Source organism: Centruroides sculpturatus, unplaced genomic scaffold (genome assembly GCF_000671375.1).
Source record: "Centruroides sculpturatus isolate CEXI.00-Female unplaced genomic scaffold, Cexi_2.0 scaffold991, whole genome shotgun sequence".
NCBI lineage: Eukaryota > Metazoa > Arthropoda > Arachnida > Scorpiones > Buthidae > Centruroides > Centruroides sculpturatus.
The window spans coordinates 200,338-220,887 of record NW_019385208.1 but is presented as its reverse complement, the minus strand read 5'-3'; the positions used below and the strand labels follow the sequence as shown (position 1 = coordinate 220,887).

General features: G+C 34.2%; 1 protein-coding gene and 1 long non-coding RNA gene across 3 annotated transcripts in view; one reads left to right on the top strand and one right to left on the bottom strand.

Moving 5' to 3' along the window:
* LOC111636130 (laminin subunit alpha-like) overlaps window positions 1-19,889 on the top strand; it is a 111,944-nt gene extending 92,055 nt beyond the window's left edge. Inside the window, exons 43-49 of the mRNA XM_023381308.1 lie at window positions 10,771-10,888; window positions 14,343-14,919; window positions 15,186-15,463; window positions 15,534-15,776; window positions 16,797-16,950; window positions 18,126-18,353; window positions 19,356-19,889. Of these exons, the coding sequence (XP_023237076.1) occupies window positions 10,771-10,888; window positions 14,343-14,919; window positions 15,186-15,463; window positions 15,534-15,776; window positions 16,797-16,950; window positions 18,126-18,353; window positions 19,356-19,621 (1,864 nt within the window). The 3' untranslated portion in view covers window positions 19,622-19,889. The remainder of the gene's footprint in view (window positions 1-10,770; window positions 10,889-14,342; window positions 14,920-15,185; window positions 15,464-15,533; window positions 15,777-16,796; window positions 16,951-18,125; window positions 18,354-19,355) is intronic.
* The window catches only part of LOC111636132, an 83,375-nt gene that overhangs the window by 50,716 nt on the left and 12,109 nt on the right, over window positions 1-20,550 (bottom strand). The window lies entirely within an intron of this gene.

Sequence of the window (20,550 nt, the reverse complement as noted above, 5' to 3'; positions counted from 1 at the left end):
ACGTACACAAACTGCATTATGGCAAGAATCACACACCGTGCTCTCTATTGGCCCACTGTCACTACACTTCACTAATCACGTTAATTCTTGAAAGTTGTAGCGGAGAGACATGAGCATCATGGCACACACACACACACACACACACACACACAACTCTCATTCACGTAATGCCAAAGTATTACATGTCTGGCACCACTTTGCATAGCCAATTAACATATAAAAACATTGATTAATTGAAATTACAATTACACATATTATTTTTGAAGTATTTTATAATAATTTACAATATATATTTAAGATTTTTGTAAAGTATAGTTCCTATAAAACCCAATTTTGCATAAAGTCCAAAGGGCGTTGACAACAGTATTCAACCGCCAAAAGCAAGCATTCATATGTCCTTATCACATGGCCTACTAGCCAACAAAGTTCTGGCAGTTAAATTTGTACATCACAAATTCAGTTGCATAATTGCACACTATAATTATCCATATTGGAGTAAGGACTTAATTTGAAGTCCAGAAAGATTCCGTTTCACTAACAACACTTCTTCTAAGCATGTCTTCTGTGGCAGTTTTCTTTTAATTGTATTTGAGTAAAATCTATATTCTTGTATAATGAGACAATTATCTGAACAGGGCCAGTCCAGACAGATACATATTCAGGTGTAAAAGGTCACGAGGAAGTAGTGCATATCCCAGCCATTCAATTGAGAACCTAATACAGACCAAATTCAAGGCCTACTTTAAACCATGGAACAATACTTTGGAACAAAATCAGCAGTAGAATGCTAAAAGAATTGGAAGGAACTATAATGCATACAGTATCACTAATAATTACCATGATTATGAATTTAACAAGTTTAAATAATATATAATGAGTAGTAAAATAACAAATCTCGAATACCTCAACACCTGTAATTTAAAAATAAATATTTAAAAGCATAACAAGAGTTGTATAAAAGTTAGAAGAAAATACACTGCATTAACAAATAGTAAAAGAATATTCAAATTAATAGATACACTAAACTTTCAGAGTAAATAGGAATTATGCCCTAATGGTGGTAAGTTTACCATATCGTTTGGTTAAGTTGTTAAAATAGAAAAAGTTCTCCTTTGTATTAATGAGAATAGGTAGATCACATGGCCAAGATATGCCTTGTTGGTGTAGTATAGTTTGAATTTCATTTTGTTCCCTTTCAAGTATCGGACAATGGAAAATATAGTGTTCGTTTCCATCTTCGATTTGACATATAGGGCATAAATTTGTATTAAGTCCAGAAAACCTGGCGAAATAGCTGGCAAATTTGTGGGGGCCGAGAGGGGAAGAAATTTAAAAAACTCATCGATGAACGACAATATGTGATATATATCGTCATCGTCTTTCTTGCTGTTTGGATTGCCGAGCGGTAACAATCAACGACATGTGGAAGCAGTTGAGTCAGAGATAGATGCTTCATTTACAAACAACACAACCATTTATTAAACACGAAAGAAGCTTACAAGATTTCCGCAATCTTGGAAGTTCTGCGGCAACTGTGGCCTCTGGGTCTTCCTCTCCTTTCCAAGATAGTCCCATTTGGAAGGAGTGTCCCTTGTTCGCGAATGAACCATTCCATCACGTCTCGATGACTCCGGGACGATGCAGTCGACTTCCATTGATAGAAAGATGTTGATCCGAGGTTGGGAGATGGAGACGAAGATGGGTGCGAGACACACACACACAACAACAGATCCGTCACTTGGAACTTTCGGGAGAAGAAGCCGTCGCATCCTTGAATTTCCGGGGTTTTATCTGTTTTCTCTCAGATTCCCCTTTCCAATTGGTCTCTCCTCGTCACCTGATGACAATTCGAAACCTTTCGGGGGGCGTGGGAGAGGTCAAAATCGAAGTTTAATTCGATCTCCAACCGGAAATGGTCGACGGACTTACATTCTTCCATTGTTTAAAAATTAGCGTCGCATTTTCATAAAATAAAAATCTATTTCTAACTACTATATTTTTTCTCTAAAACAATTATTTTAACACAAATTTTAGTGATGGTTCAGACCTGTCCAGAGCCTCACAAATTTCCCATGATTTGTGAGAAATTGAGTTATCCACTGATTTGGTTTAAACTAGTGATGTAACGAATATTTGGTTACTATTCGATATTCGGCCAAATACCAAATATTTAATCACTATTCGGCCAAATACTGAATACCTAAAAACAGGAGTAAGAAATAACAAAACAGATAATTAATTTAATTATCTGTTTTGTTATTTCTTACAGTAAATTAATCATGTTGGTATTTAGATTTAACATTGTCGGGTTAGTGTTGTTTGTTTATATTTATTTATAACTTGAAACATGCACAAAATAAAAAAACTAATATTAGTCACATGTATTCACAATTTACAATTACAAAGATCAGCACACATACACACCTATTCATTCGAGAATCGTCGCACACATGTTAGGGTCTGACTCTGCCTATCCTTTTTAAGCGCTCGTCTTTGCTCTTTCCTTTCTCTTTCCTCCATCTCTCTAGTCCACGTATGCCTATGCATACATCATACATCATAATATGCGCTCACGATACTTTTGATTCGTCACTTTTCCGTCATAGTTTTTCCATTTTATAATTACGTGACTCTTAGCTGATAACGGAGAAAAGAGACAGATAGGACGTCGGTATATGTCACAGTTATGATTTCACAGATTCGAGACAGCTCAATAGCCTGAACGGTCCCAGGCTTTCACCCGTGCATGCTGACTTTCATTACAAGCATTTAGCTTTCTGAAGTCTATGACAACAATTATTTGGCATTGACGGCTGCAAATTTCGCGCCAATAAGCTGCCTCGATTCGTTCGATTATGTTATCAACTCAATTTCATATTTATTTTCACATTTTCACTTCACGGTCCTTCTCTGTTCTTTTTCCGTTATTTACACGTGTAGGTGATTTCATTGTTATTCACATTTGATATCATTATTTATCGCATACTGCCATGACGCTCTTGTCTGTCCGCTACAACTGTCAAGAATTAATGCGATTGGCAAAGCGTAGTGACAGCAGGCCAATAGAGAGCAGGGTCCTTGCCATAATGAGGTTTGCGCGCCAATTTTCATATGTGCATTAATCAAGCCGAATAGTTTGGCTGAATATTTGGCTATTCAGCCAATGCTCCTAGCCAAATATTCGGTATTTGGCCTGAGGCCGAATATACTATTCATTGCAACGCTAGTTTAAACCATTTTAATTTATAAGTTTCTTCGATACTTGGAAGAAATCTATATGTGTTGGATCCTTCACATTCATTCCATCTGCCTTGCCACTCTTTATAAGTTCCAGCCATAGAATTCTTTTCACTATGTTCATGCTAATTTTATTATATGAGACAGGGAGACAGGTGTTAGTAGCAGCAGTTTTTGCTAAAAAGGCTGCCCGCTCATTTCCAACAGTCCCATGGTGGGCTATTGTCCACTGAAAAGTGTACATATTATTAGATGTACAGTACAAACCAGATGTTTGATTTTGGTAGATATAGGATGAAGTTTATTATTATGAAGTGTAGCCAAAGAGGATATAACAGTCATTATAGGTATCATTAATCCAGGTAACAGCCATTAAAATAGCAAACATTTCTGCCTGAAATATAGTTGATAATTCTCAAAGTCAGAACATTTGACTATAGATTTCCTGATTATGTGCATATGCTACAAAGGTGCATCCAACATAGCTATTTATTTTGGAACCATCAGTATATATAATAATATTGCTTTCATGTGTTTCATCAGTCATTTGAGGTGGAGGCAAACAGGGATTTTTAGATTGGTCAAAAGGAGTCAAAAATTCTATATCATTAACATCTATGATATCTGTGGAAGTATCAATATTCTCTCTCCATTTAAGGTGGCAAATTTGGCTAAAATATTTTATGTGAATGTCAATAGGAGATTTCCTTGTAATAACTTGTAAGGAAGCATTTGGGTCCATTCTATATGCTTTAGTGAGGAGAATTATAGCCTTTCTTTGTGCAGATATTAATTTCCTTTTAGGATGGGTGTTCTGTGAGTCCGAACCCCGAACCCCAAACACCACAGGCATAAGTGATTATTGGTATAAAAAGTTGATTATAAATGATATCTAGAGATTCATATGTAAGTCCCCATGTGCTTCATGCAACCCTGGAGAATGTTTTGAAGATGAGGCCAGCACGCTCTGATATATATTCTATGTGATCATGCCAACATAGTGTGCTATCCAAAATAACTCCCAGATATTTTATATATTTTTTTAATGGAAATAGAAACACCACCCATTCGAATTGTGGGTACTCTTAAGTATAAGTTAGGCCGTCTAGGGAGATTGAAAATTGTGCCTTTGGTTTTGTGGCATTGAATTGTAATTTATGCTCTTTTCCCCATATATATATATATATTTTATCCAGAATTGCTGTCCCTTTATGCTCAAGGTCAGCTCTACTATTACCACCGACCAAACCCAACAGATCATCAGCATAGGCAATAAGTCCATCCTGCCCAAAATTCTGTTCAAGAATGAGATCAAATGTAACTATCCATAACAAAGGGCCAATGACTGAACCCTGTGGACATCCTCTTACTACATTCCTCCTAACTTCAACGGTTCCTTTTTGCATAATTGCAGTTCTGTCAGAAAGATAGTTTTATAGTATTCTGTATATATTAGCAGGGCATCTCTTCTGTCGCAGTTGATACAATGTTAATGGCCATCAAGTGCTATCAAAGGCCTTGCTAATATCAAGGCTGATAGCAAGTACAAATCTGTTATTATTATTTAATAGATGTCTTATAATTTTAGTTGATTCATATATAGCATCAGTTGCACACCTTTGATGTCAAAATCCATACTGGGAATTATTAAGAAGTTTATTTGTTTCAAGGTGCCATATTAGTCTATTCGCAATGAGTCTCTCTAGCGTTTTTCCTAGGAATGGGAGAAGAGAGATAGGTTTTAATTCTTCAGATTGCCCTGGCTTGGGTACAGGAATTGTGTGTGCAATTTTCCATTTGTCTGGGAAATAACCTATAGAAAGGCAGGTATTAAATAGCTCTTCAACCTGTTCTGGAATATCATCCCAGATTTTTCTCATGATAGTAGCAGTCATGCCATCCACACCAGGGGCTTTACCATTCCTGAGATGGTAATTGCATTATGTATCTCATGTTGTTGAAAAGGCGAATCTTCAGATGTATCAATGTCATCATATCTGTTTTGTCTGAGAACGCTTTGCCAGAGATTATCCTCAGTATGAGAATCGGAAATGCAGAACTTATCTGTTTGTTTATTGAGTATGTCTATGATGTTTGTAGCTACAGAGTCGTCGTTAGTTAAAACTTGTGGTCTATGCAGCTTGTTGGTACAAATCCTGGTGATATACCCCAAGGGTTTTTTGATGCCCTGCTGCAGTATTCTTTCCAAGATGTAATTTTAGTTGTCTTCAATTCTTCCTTGTATATTTTCTACTTGTCCAAGTATATGGTTTTAAGCCTAGTTCTAGTGGGTTCGCGTCTACATTTTTTGGTATGCTCTTCTGCATTTGTTACGTTTTTCTTAAGTTACTAAGTCTAGGAGTCCACCAAGGAATAGGTCTTCTTCTCATTATAGTTTTCGGTATGAATAGTTCACAGGCATGATTGATTGTAGTAATATTTTGAGCAATTTGCCTCCTAGCCCATGTTAGATCCTCCATGTTGTAAGATTCAAGGTTTGTATCTAAAAAGTTTTTAAAAGAGCTCCAATCAGCTCTGGATGGGTTGTAACGAAGCTGTGACTCATATACAGCAGATAATTGAGTTTGTGAGGCAAATTTGTATACAATGTACAAATGGTCGTTCAAGGAGTCCACTTCCAGCACCTGCCAACCACAAATCCTCTGCACACAGTTACTGCTGCAGACCATAAGGTCTATCCAAGTTTCTCCATGTATACTGGAATAAGTAGGCAGAGAAAGAGGATTGCTTATTATTGAGAGATTATTGGTTGAGAAAAAATTCCGCAAATCCCTCACCCCTATGATTGAGTTGACTCCTCCCCAAGTTGGGGAGTGAGCATTGAAATCTCCTGCCACAATGATGTTTTCTCCTTGAAATTTGTCTATTATGTTTTGTAAATTACAAGTGATATCGTCAAGAGGAGTATCACCAGGGCAGTATACGTTAACTATTATAATTCTATCACTGGCAATACAAGTCTCCAAACAAACAATATTTTCATTACTAAAAGATTTATGTAACAAAATTGGTAAATTATTGTTTACCACAATAGTGGCAGCCCATGGATAGTCATTTGTACCTTTTAAAATGGTACATTTAGTAGCAAGACAACTAGGAGAATCAATACGACAATAAGGTTCCTGTGTTAAAATGATATCAGAAGTCTGAAAATTTAATGTTAAGGAGTGAAGAAGCTGCTATACTTCTTCTAAGGTTTATTTGTAGTATACGTATCATTTTGTTTATTAAAGGTTCCATAATCTGTATTATTTATTAATTTCTCCCTCACTCTGTTGTACACAGGACAGGAACCACTTCGTGCATTATGGGCACAATTTACAGCCCTTTCATATTTACAATTGCAGCATATAGGGTGTTATTTCATTTGTGGCATTTATTATAGGAGTGGTCTTCAGTACAGTGACTGCATATTTGTTTAGGCAAGTCACAATTCCTAGTTGAGCGACCAAATCTGCAGCATCTTAAGCATTGTAGTACAGGGCAAAAATCGAAGACTCTGCATCGCAACCAATCAATGTTTAATTTTCCCTCTCAAAATTTGTAGCCTTAATTCAGGAGAGGTCTCAACTACCCAGTTTTTATATCTTCCTCCTTTCTTGCCTACATTAAATTTAATTTTAAAGAATTCGTGGCTATTTTCAGTTGTGTACTTATGCTTTAGAAACTCATTGTGCTCCAAAATTAATATTGGTATGTCTTCTCTATCCACTGTACTAAGCACTGAATGTATCATTACATGTGGTCTCCTTTTTTTTAGGGTATCTAGTAGTTAAATTGTATTGATGCAATTTTCCAAGGTTTAGGCATCTTCCATATGATCTAATTCAATGGCCAATCCCCCTCTCCCTATGTTTCAGACTCATTCAATGCCAATATTGATTTCAGATGGCCTGATATTGTCCTGCAAAATCTTTCGTACTTTATCACTATTACTTAATTCGTCCGTTTTTCCATACACCAGTATTACATCTTTAGGTTTTATTTTGTTCATTGCAGCATATGTTTTCGTAGGTGGCCTCTGAAGTAGAGCACTATATGTCATTTGTTTCTCCTTCATATTGTCTTCATAATTTTGTGATTTTTTCTAGAACTTTCTTTTGTATGTCTATGCTCTCATTAATAGATACCTTATTCAAAATTAAGTCTATTTTTTTTATAAGAGTTAGTAACTCATGTTTGTATGGTTTATCTGTAAAAACATCAATCACACGCTCAACGCAATTTATAATAAACTGAGTGTTTTGGTGTACTGAATTTTCCACCATTATTTTCATTAATATATTGTTTAAGTTCGCTAACCACCTCTAAAGCAGATGCTCTCATCTCTTCCATAGTGGTATTACTTATAATGTCCATCTTATTTATATTATTTATCCATTTTAGATACAAACAATGTTCAATTAATAATAAAATAAAATTATGACAAAATAACTATATAATTAATCAATAAATTACCAAAAGATTCCCTATAATCTATTTCAAAAATATATAATGTTTAAGGTAATATTATTATTAAACTATAAATATAGCTCTTCTTTGCTATGATGCAAAGATAAAGGTGGTCGTTTCTATAGCAACGAGATGGAATAGCTAATCTACATAACAGAAAATTTGGTCAAACATATGTAATTTAAATTTGGCTGAGGATATCTGCACCAAATTTTGTGGACATATCACATTTGATGTCCTCTCACGGATACCCGAATAATTTCCTTCTAATCCAAACAGGAAGCCCAGTAGCTTCTTTTGAAGTTTACCAGAAATAAGCAATATCTCCGTAACTGGAGGTCAGAGTACGCCGAAATTTAAGAGATGTACTTACAGTACGATGGAGACCTAGCTCCTGTCAGGCAGTCCGAATAAATCTCACAGTTTTCCGGTTAATTGACCAAAAGGTGTAATTGTTCTGTTGAGCATCATGACAGTATGTGATAAGTGATGACATCAAATGTGGATAACAATGAAATGGCCTACACGTGTAAATAACGGAAAAAGAACAGGGAAGGACCACGATGTGAAAATAAATATGAAATTGAGTTGATAACATAAACAAACAAGTCCAGGCAACTTATTGGTGCGAAACTTGCAGCCGTCAATGCCAAATAATTGTTTTCATAGACTTTGGAAAGCTAAATGCTTGTAATGAAAGCCACTTAGCGTGCACAGGCGAAAGCCTGGGGCCGTTCAGGCTACCAAGCTGTCTGGAACTTCAGTTATGATAAATAATTTTGTACAATGAAACAAAAAAGTTAATTTAATTTTCAAGTTTATAATAAGGGATGATTTTATAAACATGCTTTACAGATCATTAATTATTATTTTTTTCACATTTTATGACCTAAGTTTCAATCTGATGTGCCCACGCAGTAAAAATTTTCATACAAATGTTTTACCCTTTTTCACCCCTTTAGGGTTGAATTTCGTAAAATCTTTTCTTAGCACGTCTAAACTTTACAAAAGGAATACACCCTCAAATTTTTAAGTTTCTAGCACTATAGTTTTGGCTCCGCGTTAATTATCCTATCAGTTCTTGTTCTTTTATATACGAGTATATAGATAACTAAACTACATAATAAGTAGGGTAGTTTTCATTTGATTTGTTATCTTTTTTTGATTTATTAAAATAACTTCAGCATTAATAAAAGTTACCAAAATGATTAATTTACTGTGTTTTTGTTATTTCTTACTCCTGTTTTAAGATATTTGGCCGAATAGCAAAAAATAGGCCAAATACCAAATGGTAACCTAATATTCATTGCATCACTAATATATATATATATTGCATGTGAGCCTATTAACTAAGCTGATGGGACATAGAGCTATAGCTAAGGGGGCTATGAAGTAGCTGAGTAAACCAGAAAACTTTTCACACATTAAAATTGCCACAAACAATAAAGTAATTATCTTCTAATTTTTATGAGAAAAGAAATTTAAACAATGCTAAAAATGTTATCTAATTTGAATAAGGTGGAATAATATATGATAAAGAAAGTTAACCACAAATTAGAAATCTCCATTATCAAAGACTAAACACTAGAATAAGGAAAAAGAATGCTTGTTCCATGATAATTTTCATGCAAATTAGAAATAACATTGAGAAGTTTTAACTCAATGTTATTTCTAATTTGCATCATGTAATTAACTCAATGTAATTAAGAAGTTTAACATTGAGTTAAAACTTCTTAATTACATTGAGTTAATTACATAATGTTAAACTTCTTATTAACATTGAGTTAAAACTTCTTAAGAAGTTTTAACTCAATGTTATTATTCAATGTAACTCAATGTTGATATTCCTAGCTTTTAGTAGAAAAAATTAGACCTAAAACTTCTTAAGAAGTTCAATCAACAATCATATAAATTATTTATTAATATTAGCATGATATAACATTTATTGTTAAAAGATATGACATTTTGTAAAAATATTCTGATAAGCTTGAAGCATGTGCAAAGGCCATATTTAGTTACGTTAGTCTCAAAACCAGAAAACAGTGGAACTAAAAGACAGAACATGTAACTCTAATAATAAATAACAGTAATATTTTATCTTATAATTGAGATGGGTTGATGATGATGAGTGCAGAACCCAAACAGTTAGGAGTTGAAAGTTGAAATTTGGTACACAGAGCACTGTACATTCTCGTGATGTACCCTAAGAAGGGATTTTTCGAAATTCCCCCCACGGGGGAGAGGATTAAGGCGTATCGTAAAGAACTCAGCTTCTACTGTACTATTTTAGATGCAATTTTTTGTTTTGCATTTTTGACTGTGTTTTAGTAGGGTATACCATGAAATGCACATTAAGAAGGGATTTTTGGAAATTAAACTCTCTAATGGAAAAGTAGGAGAGAGTTAGGTTTAGTCAGTATAAAGTGTAAATAATAAAAAAAGAAAGCAAATAGTGGCACATATAGTATACATTTTGGAAATTTAAAATATTTTAATCATTTCCACTCTTCAGATAACCCAAAAACAATAAATCCAAAATAAACGAATTCGAAATATAATGTTCCAAAAAAGTTTTTTTTTAGATTTTAGAATTTAAAATTAATCATTTTATTCAAGTAATGTTATCATCAAGTAAGTTAATTCTCGTTATAATGGAGAATTAACTTACTTGCCTGAGCAACACTGGGTTCATCTGCTAGTATATATATATTTAAATAAGTTTAAATCTCATATTCAAAAATAGAGAATTTTTTATATAGGGTGTACCACATAATACTGGCCTGAATGAGATGATGAAATAGCTATATAAATTTTATAGGGATTCAAAAAGTAAAATAAAGTCTGAACACGATTACGCATACATAAAGGTGCAGAAATGACCAAGGACACTACTTTCGGCATCTTCTGTAAGTTTCTGTATGTTTAAATAATCATAACAAGCGTCTTTTCCCTAAATTTATTTGTATCGTTTCTGGTGAGTGGGGACAATTTTATGTGGGACACCTTGTATATTAAGCTAATAATTCTCTTCATGATTTCTATTTCTTCTATTTTCAACAGAGATGTTACCAATGTAGATTTTGAAGGGTGTATAGATAATGTACAAATTGGTACACAGTTACAAGATCTTAATAACAATAAAGAAGCCTTAGGAGTTGTTTCGGGTTGTCCGCCTATGGTAAGTTACTATATTTTTTATTCTAGATTATACATTTTTATATTTTGTAAGAACTATACTCATTTTTGCTAAAGTAAAAGATCATTCATTTATAGCTTTTCCTCATTTTCATGTTAATTAAAGTTAAGAAAATGTTAGATGGAAACCTGCCAATTAGGAATAACTTAAATTATATTTTAATTATTTTATATTCTCTTTAATATGTTTTCAAAATCAATCAACACAGAATTAACTTATATAAAAGGAGATAATAAAAATGTTAATTGTTGGTGCATTTTGATAAATTCATTCTTAATAGTTTAGGAAAACAAAATTATAGAACGTATTTATTAGTAATTGCCAAATTGGAATGTGTACATCTTTAGGAATGCATAATAAATTTTTGGAGGTGCTTGAGAAAAATCTTCAATCTTTCAGAATTGCTTTTAAGCATAAATTGAGTGTGTAATTTTACTCGATTGTACCATTTTAAACTAATATTTACATTTAAAATAAATTTGAAGTTTCTGGATGATTTGATTTTATGGGATGACTGCTACTTTTCTTTACTGATAGAGAGGTATGCAGTTAAAGCAGTGGTTCCCAATTAGTGGTATGCGTACCCCTAGGGGTATGCGAAATTGCGTGAAGGGGTACGCGCGGTAATCTAAAATCGGTCTATTTAAAATTTAAATGCATGAGATGAAGCAATCAAAAAAATAATGGGGATAAAAAATTCAGCAATTTACAACATGATGTCAAATGCACAAATTCATTTATTTATAACTAAAAATATTCTTGAAATTTCATTAAAAAAATGCATTTGTGACAATACCTAAATGAAATTCTTACATAAGAAACAAAAAGTGTACAATTAACACAATTTGTGTTAATTGTACAATTATCACTATCATCGTGTCAGCGAAGCGGAAATAAAATATTTACTACCATTTTGCACAACATACCTCTGCAAGAGCAGATTTTCGGCCGTGACAAACACGATAACTAAACATTGTCACCGACTTCGACTCAAAAATGACTCGAGACTGAAGCTGACCAAAAAGCAACCAGATTTTACAAAGTTGTGCAAAGATTATCGTGCACATTTGTTGCATTAAAATTAAATAACCTTATGTTATTTTCATTATTATTACAATTGTATTTTAAAGGTAATAAATGTAAAAAAATCTTATTCTATCACTAGCTGTCTACCCACAACTTCGCCCGCATTATATCGAATTTTCTTGTGGGAGTAAGATATTTTCTCGCAGTAAAATGTAGCTTATGTCCATCTCCAACATGTAAGCTATCTCTGTGCCAAATTTTATTAAAACCTGTTCGGCGGTTTAGACGTGAAAAGGTGACAGACAGACAGACAGCATTATCTTCGAATTTATAATATTAGTATGGATTAATATGAATTTCTGCTATAAGGGGTACCCGAGTTTGAGCTCTTTCTCGAAGTGGTACGCAGGAAAAACTAATTGGGAACCACTGAGTTAAAGTATTATATACTCGTCCATAATTTAAGGAATTTACAAGTACACATATTTTCTGTCCTTGCACAGGAACAAATGCAAGTAGAAATGCTATATGGCAACTTCTAAAGAGAGTGATGTAGGTATATGCAAATATACTGATAAAGGAATTGGTGTAAAAGCATTTCCTGTCAGCTTAGGCAATTGGCATTGTAAGAAGTCATTACTGCATTGCGTGTGCAAATGTTGTTATCACTTTTTAACTGCAAAATATTATCTGTAGGCAATAATTATGGCTCAAACAAAACATATTGATGACATTATGCATGGCAGGATTATCAGGAGATTAAAGGCTGGCCAAGTTCACATACAAGTGTCACAGGAACTGAGTGTTCCATCAAGTGTTATCTGTGGGCTTTGGTAATGGTTCCAATGTGGCCAAGATGTTTGAAGGCAATACAGTAAAGGTCGCCCATGTGTCACAACTCCATTTCAGGACTAGTATATGTCCATAAATGCCCACTACATGTAAATTGCTTAGAGAACTCTCAGTTGCATCAGGTATCATCATATCCAGGCAAATGATTTATAGATGGTTATTGGTCTGTATGCAAGGCAACCTACTGTATGCATTTCTTTAACTTCATCTATGCTGATTCACAGAACATAGTCTATCAAATGTGTTACATAGACTCCACAACAATGGGCCATTATATTCTTACTGACAAGTCCTGCTACAGCCTAGAGACTGATAGTCGATGAGTGTGCATCCGACAAGCCCCAGGGACACTATAATCCTGCCCACATCATTGAATACCATCATTCTGAAGGTGGAGGAATCCTCGTTTTGGGGTGGTATCATCTTAGGGTACTGTACATCGCTGCATGTGTTCAAATTCATGGTACAATAACAGGCCAGATTTACAGGGATGTCATCCTGTAGCAATATGTGCAACATTTTAAAGTTGAATTTAGTACAGGGTTCATTTTAATAGATGATAAAGCTTGCCCTCATAGGTCTGGTTTGTTTCAGGAATACCTGGAATCTGAGGATATAAGAAGTCTGGACTGTGGCCACCTTATTCATTGGACTTAAACACCATAGAACATGTATGGGATGCCCTCGGTTGCAGAGTTGCAACACATCCTCCTCCTCCACAGATTACCGTAGAGCTCCAAAGAATACTTGCACAAGAGTGGGATTCATTACTCCAAGAACTGTCAAACAACATTATAAACAGTATGTCAAACTACTGTGCAGAATGTATTGTTTATAGCAACCATACCCACTTTTAAGCTTCATAGGATCACAGGTGTGACATTCATGGCACAAGTGGTGTCATACAGGAAAGTCCAAGTCTATTGTCTTTCCTTTTTAGGATTAGGTGAACCCAAACTTCTATCCTCACTGTATTTCATCTCCCTATGTTATATCCATCCTCTTGAAAAGTGTTTCTCACAGCCAAACAAAACACAATCACCCCATACAGCAAATTCTTTAAAATATGGACACGTATATGACATGGTGATATTCAATCCATGTTCCATAAAGTTCTAGGATTTCACAAACACAATTTATTAAATAAAAGGCATTTAAAAAGTTCAGTGTCTCCAAAAATTATATTTAGTAAGGGTGATGATGATGATAATACTAATTCAAGCATGTGCTTAGAAGTGCAACGTCCTATCAGTGGCACTTTCAAGCTAGGTAATCTAGACTTTTTGTCTAAGGCTTCAGACACAAAAGTATACGCTTATAAATATTCAGTTTTGATTCAGAAGTTCTTAATATTATTTAAAATAGCATACGAGACAAGCATTACATTTTATAAAATTATATAAAAAGAGTCATTATCCATGCTTATATAAGATCTCAAAGAAACTAAAACCTCTACTGATTTCTGTAGTCTCTAGGTTGCGAACAAATATGACAAAGATTAAATCAAATTATTTGAAACAATTTTAATTACAGTTAATTAAACATTATTTTCTTTCAGATTGCCAGAACCATTTCATTTTCAAATATCACTCCAGGATACGTGGCAATGCCTAATATTAATTTAAGGAGGAAAGCAGAACTCACTTTCAAATTTAAAACCGAAGAGGACGGTCTCTTGTTCTATGCTGATAATGAAGAACACTTAAGTTACTTATCAATTTCGTTAAAGGACGGTAGATTAATTATGAAAAGTAATCCTGGTGGAGAAATCATAACCAAACCAGACATCAGATACAACGATAAAAAGTGGCATTACGTAACTGCTACTAAGACAAACAAAGAGATGCACCTAAATATCGATGACATAGACTTCAACGACCAGGAAGTTAGTGCTAGAACAAATCTCATCATAACTTCTCCTCTGTATTTCGGCGGTGTTCCCGATGATTATAGCATTAATGCGGATGCAGTGCCTTCTAAAAGGCATTTTATTGGTTGCTTGGGAGACACGACCGTCATAGGTTTGTTCCAGAATTTCGCAGACTCCCAAGATCGTCCAGGTGCTTCCTTGACTACCTGTCCACTGGCAGAACCCTCGCACATCGTGACCATCCAACCCGACGGTTCCGATTTAGGTAAACTTAAATCTTTTTTACTGGGTAATTCAAAAGTCCATGTATAAAACAAAGATTATCCAAATAGGCATAATTGTGATACCCGTGAGCAGATAACACGAGTAGGAAAATGAATTTGTATATATATTCAGTTAAATGACACTTGTATTCTGTGACTGTATAATAAGGTGAACTCTTTGGCTATGTAGGGAAACTTTTGAATTACTGTATGCATTTTTTAATTGTAAAAAAATTTCAATGTAAATTAATCTTCCTATTATTTTCAGAACCTACTGAAACCATTTATACTCCAGAACCTATACCCCCCAGCAAGTGTTACTTGCCATTACATCCCAAACCAGACTTGGATGTAAAACCCGAAGACGGACTCCGATATGGCAACACACCTTGGAGCAGACAGGAATTTTCAATTCGAGGAAGCACCATACTCGAAGAGAGTCAATTTAGCCTGGAATTTAAGACGCGCCTCTTTGATGGAATCTTGTTATACGTGGCGGGAAAAGGACAGATCGATTTTGAGGCTCTTTTTATGCAAGACGGAAAGGTAAATTTTAAATTAATAGTTATTAATTAGACATCTAAATATTAAATTTCTGTGTGTTAATTTATGCCAGATTCATTACACTTACAATTGTGGAAGTGGTGGGACCGTAATATCTACTACAAAAGCTTATAATGATGATCTATGGCATAGAGCAGATTTCTCCAGAAGTGGAAAAGAGGGCATATTGATTGTAGACGAAGAAGAAATCACGGGAGAATCTCCAGGACAGACTAGTTCCATGAATGTTAAACCACCTTTATATGTTGGTGGATTGTCAGAAGCAACTGCGAGAATAGCAAAAAATAACTTAAAAGTAAGACTTTTTCTAGATATATATATCATTCCCATTAAACATCATTTGTATAAACCATTCTGTTTACTTGTAATCCAATAAGATCTGCTGCATCTCAGTCAATCATCCAGAGCCAAAAACAGAACTAATCATGTTTCTTTTAATCAAAATAATTTGAATATTTTAATAAAATTATATTAAATTTGAAGTCTATAGACAAATAAGTCAAGGCTGATTTCCATATTGCCAGAAAATACTGCAGAAACAGAAAGGTGATGACACTTTCCTCTGAAAATCTTTGATTTTCAGAGGAAAGTGTCATCACCTTTCCTCTGAAAATCTGATTTTCAGAGAAAAGTGTCATCACTTTTCAGAGGAAAGTGTCATCACCTTTCTTTGATTGAAAATCTTTGATTTTGATTAGTAAAGAAGCATCGTGGTTACAACACATCAATGACATTATGATATAGTTAAAACGAAGTAAATCTACTTCATTTTAACTATAGCAAATTTTCAGTTTGTGTTTTGGTAATGTGGATACAAAACTTTACACTTTCTATCCAGTTCCTGCTAGAACAGAGCTATGACAGAACATAAATATCCAACTCCGAATATTTAAAACTAACAATAATTACCTTATTTTCCACTATAAAAAATAAATTTTTCCCCTCAAAAAATCACACTACATTTAATAAGATGAAAGTTGAGTTTGATTGCCATTGTCGTCACTAGATTTCGGAATTGAGAGCATGTGTGTTTTCCATGTGCTCCGATTTCAACACCCAGGATCAAATTCATTAATTTTCTTGAATCTTTGTTAAATTATAGTTTATCTTGCACGATGAGAAATATAGAGATAAGCCTTTAAATGGTTCATTTCACTACATAAATATAAATTGATTCTTAACGTTTTTGATATCTAGTTGCATTTCCACAGTTTAGTAAATATTTTATAACAAAATATTTAAGAACTAGCAGATGAGTCTATTGTAGACCTATTAACCAAAAGTTGATAATTATTTTGAAATTCTATCATTACAGGGAGTGATCGTGCCTTTCCCCGGCTGCATTCGAAACGTGAGATTACGTAACGAGGAACTAACCAAGCGTATCACTTCCGTCAACGTCACCGGATGTTCCGATAAGGTGGAAGAAGGAACCTTCATATCGGCCGACGGAGGATATGTCATTCTGTGTAAGTACCTCTTATTCAACTCCAGATTTCAAATTACGGATACAACTAGTGAATTTGTAGATGTTTTACCCAAGTTGTTATTTGGACTTTCTTATGTTGTCAAAAATAAGATGCTCTATAAATACTTAAGCAAAAAAGATTGAAAATTCCATATCCAATCATCCTCTTTCCACACTAGCTTTAATTGTTCGACCACTTTCTATAATGATTTGTAATTTATTATAATTTTTTTTTTATATTTAAGAATTCATAACCAAAATTTTGTGTTTCACTTATAACAAAAATAGATTTATCCACCGTCATCCAAATGACTTCTAGTAATTTATGGAATTAATCTAAGGCAAAAAATCCCAAAGTGGTCGATTTGTTCTTAATGGTTTTTCTCAAAAAATTTAAATAATCTAACGTACCGAACCATCGAGGATCTCTGGATCCCTTCATATGTCAATCTACCCTAGAAGCTGCGTGTAAAGATATTTTTATTTTAATTTACTCTTATCTCACTGGATGGTATGAGAGGAGAACAAAAAATTTCCATCTTTAACAGAATAGTTTGTTTTTTTTTTTTTTTTTTTTTTTTTACTTTCCTGGCAATAATGTAACATAACAAGGGAAAGTATTGGGATTGTGTCATATTTGATTCTCCGAGTTTTGAGAGCCCCTGAACTCAAAAATATTAAAACTGCAAAAAAATTCCTTGGATGTTTGTACTGGCATCTATTTCGCTTAATATCTCAGAATGGGATGAAGATAAAGAAATTTGCCATGACAGCTTGTGTGTAAAGGGCATCTGCGCTATTAAATTTTGGTGTGGGGAGATAGAGGGATCATATCTCTAGTAAGATTGGGCTTAATGGATATGTTATACTTTATTAGTATTTATTTTTCTATGAAACTGATCACCACTCTTAAAATTATGTATTTTACCATTTGATAATAATTAAAAATACAGAAAAATTTCATAAACAAAATCTCATAACAGGATGGCATCACACACAATTTTACTATATTGTAATTAAAAATATAAAAATTATGAGATTTTATTTAGGAAAAAAAATAACTGCTGGGAAAGTTATGCAGCTCATTGCTGGATTAGCATTAGTGTTTGTGTGTCTCTACAGTTAGATGTTCTTTAGTGTCTTTTATTCAAACTTTGCTTCAAATTTATCTTCCAGATGATAAATTCAACGTGGGAAAACAAATTTCCGTTTCGATGAAGATCAAACCCAGAAAGACGTCGGGAGTTCTGATGGCTGTGCACGGATCCAAGGACTATTTGGTAGTCCAGATGATCGACGGAATGGTCAAGTTCACCGTCGATGACGGGGGAGGCCCTTACAGCGCGGTCTACAACCCCCCCAGCGAAAACTATTTATGTGATGGAGATTGGCATTCCATCAGAAGTGAGTAAAATATCACATTCAATCTTTCACTTCTCTTTCTATTTTCATCTGCTTACTAAATTGGTTCCGCCAAAGACTGGCTGTTCCTAATTTCCAGATAATTATATTACACTTACTAGCCATTACTCACGGCTTTGCCTGTGCAGATTTTGCAATTTGATAGAAATAACTCTCCCTCTGTACTTCAAGATTGTCAATCATTAATTGTTACTGATTTTTGTTTGTTTCAAACTATGGACTGCTAATGCACCTAAATTCAAGTTTCAAATATTATGGGATTTGAAGATATGATAAATCTGAGTTTTTTTTTTCCAAAACATAAATGACATCTGAAAATTGCTAAAGTATAAATATTTACTGAAAAATAGAGTTTCAGTTACCCCAGTACCTCTTTGTAAACCATGTTTGTGATACTGCCTTTTAGGGCTAAGACTTTTTAAGCCTTAATCCTCACGAGAAATTCCCTTCTTAGCCTAACTGTGTACCAAATTTCACCTGTAGGTTCAGCAGTTTGCTCTGGGTGATGATGAATCAATCAGTCAGTCAGGACATGTAATTTTATATATAGATTAATCTATCAATATGCGTGCGTTCGAAATGACCAAAAACTCGTTTAATTATTGAAAATACTAAATTTCAATTTAATTAACTAAAAGAGCATAATTGAATAAGTTGTATATTTTACCAAAATTTGTGAAATGTAATGTACAGTACTAAACCGACCGGTGTCATTCAAAATCCTTAGGTACCGGTACCTATAGTTTATGGTGATACACCCGATCCTCGAGGATGAACTAGAGAATGAACAACCCATTGGGTAAACGTTTCCAAAGAGATCCTAAAACTCGAAAGACATACAAAAAATTATCGTATTTTACACAATCGTTTTTTTTTTGAGTCAGTGTAAGACCACACACGTGGCCTTACACTGATCCCCCCCAAAAAAATCAATAAAAATATGGTAAAAAAGAGTAACCGATATGGTAAAATCTTATTTTTCAGTCGTGAAAACCTCGAACGTGGCTATAGTCACAGTGGACGACGTCACCAGCGATCCAAAGTTCGGACCAGGCGCCGTCACCGCCACCGACACCAACGACCCCCTGTACCTGGGAGGAGTTCCCGACCCAGGTTCCCTGAAGGGAGTGGAAGTGACGGAACATTTCGTTGGATGCATCGGCTCCGTCAACCTGAATGACCAGAAGGTGTGGCTGACTCAGGGAAGAGTCTTCGGCCAAGTCACTTTGAATTCTTGTCCCAGAACGTAACTCAATTCATAAATTTGCCTCCCAAACGTCATATTTCAAGCATTTCTTCTTTTTTCGACCACACCCGTAGACACTCATCCGAGCTTCTTCTGTAATGGGAAGATTCCAAATTTGCCTTTTTAATGTAAAAGTAATTTCGAATAAAAGTATTTTCTCTGCTTTCATTATTTTCGGTAAAGAATACATTTCTGAGAAAATTATAAATAATGCACCGCACGTTATGCTTTTTTTCCTTTCGAGGGTGGCCAAATAATTCGAATTTACTGGAAAAATTTGGTCTAACGGCCATAAATTCCATTGGTTTTCGTAGAGTAACCATGTTGAAACGTTCCATGGCATTTTACCAGGATAAACGCATTTCGATTGTCACCTGGACCTGTCGTAAATCTATCATAACTTTTATGTAATTAGTTTTTCAGATTTAGAAACGTCGTTAAAAGTTACTCTTTAGAACGTTTTAAAGCATAAATTGGCCATAGATGTTTGTTCCTTTCTGTGTATTAATACTCTTACTAGTGTTCTCGTGATTATCTTCGTAATTTTTATTTTCTGTTTACTGTATACAGGTATACCTCGCCTTACGTCGGTAATTGGTTCCAGGAAAACGACGTAAGTCGAATTTACCTGTCTCCGAATCTACTTATCACTAGGAAAGCATTTTAAATAATATATGGTTAATAAAAATCTATTTTAAGCTTACAAACAAATAAATTTTAGTTTTTAATATAGTACAAAAAAATAATCTAAATTTACGAATGCGTGTACTGTAAATACAGTACATACTTGTATATATTTTAATATGATTTTATGTGCTTTAAACGTTTATCTAGTGATATTACGACTTCAATATTTGTGGCGGACAGACGTAAAGTCGAATAAAATGACTTAAACTTGATTTTTATTTTTCCATATACTTTTTTAACAAGCGA